The following is a 4530-nucleotide window of genomic DNA, read 5'->3' on the forward strand; positions in this document are numbered from 1 at the left end:
AAAAAACGGTCACGTCACCAATATAAAATATAAAAATTGTTAATATGCAAATAAAGTTAAATGATAGAACAACTTAAGATTGAAGATTTTAGTTGAAAAAACAAATGTATTTTTCAATAAACTAGTCAAGAATTAACCCTAATTTATTATAAACTTATTCAATTTTGGAAATACAATAATTTAAAGACTTTGACTCGTTTTTGTGTGCAAATTGACTATATATTTTTCTATATCTTGCGAGTCATCCCTCCCACGTCTCTAAATTCCTACAGACACGAAGAAGTTGGTTGGTTACTTCTTAAAAGGAAGAGCTCTGTTTTCTTCATTATCAAGTGACATAACACCAATCGATCACCCTAAATACTCGATTCATTCGTTCAGAATCTTCTTCATGTTCTCTGATTTTGAAGATCAATCCCTTTAATTTCATCCTCATTAGCAATTCATCAAAAGAAAAAAAGGTTTTTTGAAATGGCGATAGATCTCTACTCTGATAATTCCGGTGCTACGACGACGAGTCCTCGAATTTCTTTCTCGTATGATCTCTCTCAATCTGATACTGTTCCAGTTGAACAGCTTTTCCGATCGTTTTCATCTGCTAGCGTCGATTTCAATTTCTGCGTTCAGGAAAACTCCGACAATAACCACGCGTCAATGGCGGACGAGCTTTTCTCCGACGGGAAAATCCTCCCAGCGCAAATTAAACCAAACACCGACATAAACAAACGTACGCCACCTCCACCGCGTCCGGAAAACCAAAGGCCACGTTCTCTTCCGCTGCCTCCGCCGGAAGACGAGGAGTTAAATTTAAAACAACAAAATTCGAAATCGTTTTGGGGGTTTAAGAGGAGTAGCAGTTGCGGGAGTGGATACGCTCGGAGTTTATGTCCAATTACTCTGCTATCTCGAAGCCATTCAACGGGATCTTCAACTAGTTCGAAGCGATCATCGTCTTCAAAAGAGGGTTTCAATCAAAAACACCAACGAAATATCCAGAAGCCTTTGATTTCTCAGAAACCTCCATTGAGGAAAACGAGCTACGGGTATGGAAGCAATTCCACCGGTACCACTACCAGCAATGGAGTTCGGGTCAGTCCAGTTCTGAATCTGGGATTTGGATCGTTCTTCTCATCTAACAAGAACAAAAACAAGAAGTGATGTCAGATATGATCAATGAAGCTGTAGAGGTTAGAACTTTTTGGATTACTGATTTGATTTGATTAGTTAATTAATTGATTAATGATGGAACATAAAGAAAGTTGTTCGGATTTGAGGGTGGGTAGGGTGGGGTTGTTGTCGAAGAAGAAGATAATACAAAGCACATGCGATTGAGGGCTTTGTAAACAACATGCAACATCGCTTTCATGGCGTTGTCCCTATTCCATTTTGCTTTACTTTTAGGTGCTCTTTTTCCCATGTTAAAAGTTTTCAAACTCAAATCAATATTATAAATCTTTCGGATTTATATATTGTTGATGTCATTGTGTAAGGATTTGTTTGTGATCATCAAACATGGTGTTGTAAAATATATGTTTTGGATGATTTGAATTGACTATATGAAACGTACTTTCTTAAAGTTTTCTACATGAATGGTTGATAGGTATTTAATCAATTTTGTATAGTTATGATGAAACATGCTCTTGCTTTATGTATCCATTGAGATAGATTTGATTTTCTAATTGATGTGACGTTTAATTATTCGTGGAAGTATTGTATGAAATTGAATATCATTCTCTAAATCATATTGTATTTAAAATTTGAAGAAATATGAATGTATTCATAAGACAAAAACATTATATATTAATGAAGTTTATTAAGAGAAAATAATATATAATAAATAACAAATAAGATTCTTTTACATACAAATAAAAGTGTTATTCGCCAAAATGACATTGTTTTAGCCTTTTAGGTGGTATATATATCTTATGAAACCAGTTTTTCGGACTTCAATAAATGTGTTATTGTATAGTGCTAAATTTATATTGTTATATAGTCACAATGATTTTTTTTTCTAGTCCATACAAATGTTTGGACGTGGTTCTTTGTTAACATAGAATAATGCAACTTAGCTTTTCTTTGATAACCGAATTCTTATAAAGAATAAACATCATAAAGGCTGTAGAATTCTAATCCACTGTTGTGGGATCATATTTCGCCATTATTAACAATATGCTTGTGAGTTGTGGTGTTTTGTTTATTGGTTAGGGGCGGAATGTAATAGGTGCCTTGAGGTCCATGGTCTTCCTGTTTTCTTTTTGGGATCTAAGGAGAGTTGATCCATACCTTGATCAATTTTTGGTTATTGTCTTATCGAGAATAAGTGGTAATTAGAAAACATAGAAAAATGAAATCAATTTGGGCTAAATTGTTAGAAAATCGGGGTATATATATATATATATATATATATATATATATATATATATATATATATATATATATATATATATATATATATATATATATATATATATATATATGGATTAGTGAGAGTTGTGAAACACATTCAGATTAAAGCATTTCGAAGGTGCACTCAAAATCTCTAATCGGATGAAACTCACTGTTTTTTATAGAATGGAGAATAAAGAAGATGTTATGAAATTTGTACCCAAAAATGAATTTGAAATTGATCATATAACAGAAACTAATATTCTGTCTTAAAACTGTTATATGGTAGTTGCAGGAAAAACAACTTCCTATCCAAAAATTGTAATATTACCTGTCACAAACTAACATAAAACCAGTCTAGACCTGCCATGGGCTGCTGCCCCTTCGACCCCGTTCCCAGGAGCGCTGCCCTCAGACCCCCATCAGTTCAAGGGTTTCGTCCCTAAATTGCAGTATACTTTCAACAATAACAAAATCAAACAAATGTGCACTCTGCACCATACTAATTTGTTCGATAATTATCAAAGGGACATTGATCAACAACTAACCTCATTACATTTAATTAATATTAGTGATATAAAATCACTAACATAAATAAGGATTGCCATCCCCATGCTTCTCCCTCCTCTCCACATTCCTCACAATATTGACCCAAGAAGACCAAAAGCCACCCAAGATATAAACTTCATCCGTTTGTGTAAGTGTTTTTTTATTCTATTTTTACTTTTCAAGTGTGCCAACACACTAGTGTTTTACATATTGGTTTTTATTGTTTTTTAGTTGTAGCGGTCCAAAAATTTAGAGTGAAAATTTTATTTTTATTATAGTCAAAACATGGATATCTTTTAAATCCAAGGATTCCAAAAACATCGTTAATTAAAAATATTTATCAGAGTTACATCCCAAAATCATATGATGCGGAAAACACGGGTGTGTAATCTATCATTAGAGTTTGTTTATGAATGAAATCGAGAAAATTTTCCAACTTTTTTTTTTCTTGTTTTTTTTTATTTTGGAGAATTGTCATCTTGAATTTATTGGAGACTTTGTTCAATAAAGAAAGGGGTTGATTTTATGTACTTTTAAAAGATGTTACGGTTAATTTTTTCCGGTTGATAGATTTCAATAGTTACATTAGTTCTTCTTGTAATGATCTCCATCCGTTGTAATCATGGGTTCTAGCTTCTTGTTAGCAATGACCAGTAAATATAGTGTCAAGGTAGGTAATTTGAATCACCTAAAAAAAATTGTTATAGTAATATATACAATATATTTTCAGCCTCCCTAAAATTTTATGACTGGCATACGTTAATTTCTTTTGTAAAAATATAATAATAATAATAATAATAAAATTAATAGACTTTTAAATCCCATCCTTTATATATCTTAATAGTCTAAATACTTAATTACCTAATAGAATTTCTAAGTGATAGTTTAGTGTCATACATTGAAAAAGTCAACGATCATTTTTCTAGTGATACAATTTTGATTTCATTGTGGTAGTGTTGGTAAGTTTTTAGACTTGTTGCCACATCACAACCATTCTTGGGCATATGCTAATCACTCCTCGAACCAGCATAGTTGATCAGGCTATGCCACTCCCAAGACTGACCATACATACCCAGGCTTACCTGTGATATCCAACAATCATTACTTTTGTTTTGTCCTAAAATGATGCTGACCTTAGTATGTATGCATGCATGTATACTTTTAACAAAAGTTATTTATTCTTAATGGTATAGTGGTTTTGAAATCTTAAAATCAGAGACCTTAGTCCCAATGCATTTATAGTTTGTATATCTTATGTGGTTCGATATACTTAGTTCACTATAAACAATGCTCTGATACCAATCTGTCACACCCCCAAACCAAGGATGGCGGAAACGTCTGGGGGTGGAGGACTTCATGTACAGTATCACAACAACGTGTATAATAGTGCTCAAAGTAAAAACAACCACCATATATATAATTGCAAAAGTTACACCAAAGTATATGTTTACATGTTTCAAAAGCAATTACATTATGATGACAAATTAAGTTGTTGACGGTTTAACGTCCCATCCTCAAAGCGATGAAGTTTTCCTGTTTCACTGATTTCCTGAGAATACAAGTGGTTTTAAAAAGTGTCAACACAAAGGTTGGTGA

At 32.7% G+C, this 4530-nt stretch overlaps 1 protein-coding gene across 1 annotated transcript; it reads left to right on the forward strand.

The window, feature by feature from the left end:
- Window positions 1–471: 471 nt before the first annotated feature.
- Window positions 472–1158, forward strand: LOC145040742 (uncharacterized). Its single transcript, XM_078988647.1, has one exon. It carries the CDS (start codon window positions 472–474, stop codon window positions 1156–1158), a length of 687 nt encoding a protein of 228 aa, XP_078844773.1.
- The last annotated feature ends 3372 nt before the right edge of the window (window positions 1159–4530 follow it).

The sequence above is a fragment of the Lactuca saligna genome, chromosome 4, assembly GCF_052625555.1.
Source record: "Lactuca saligna cultivar CGN05327 chromosome 4, ASM5262555v1, whole genome shotgun sequence".
In the NCBI taxonomy this organism is placed as follows: domain Eukaryota; kingdom Viridiplantae; phylum Streptophyta; class Magnoliopsida; order Asterales; family Asteraceae; genus Lactuca; species Lactuca saligna.

Bases quoted from the DNA above. Each gene is read 5' to 3' on its own strand.
- LOC145040742 (XM_078988647.1), top strand. From the start codon at position 472: ATGGCGATAGATCTCTACTCTGATAATTCCGGTGCTACGACGACGAGT.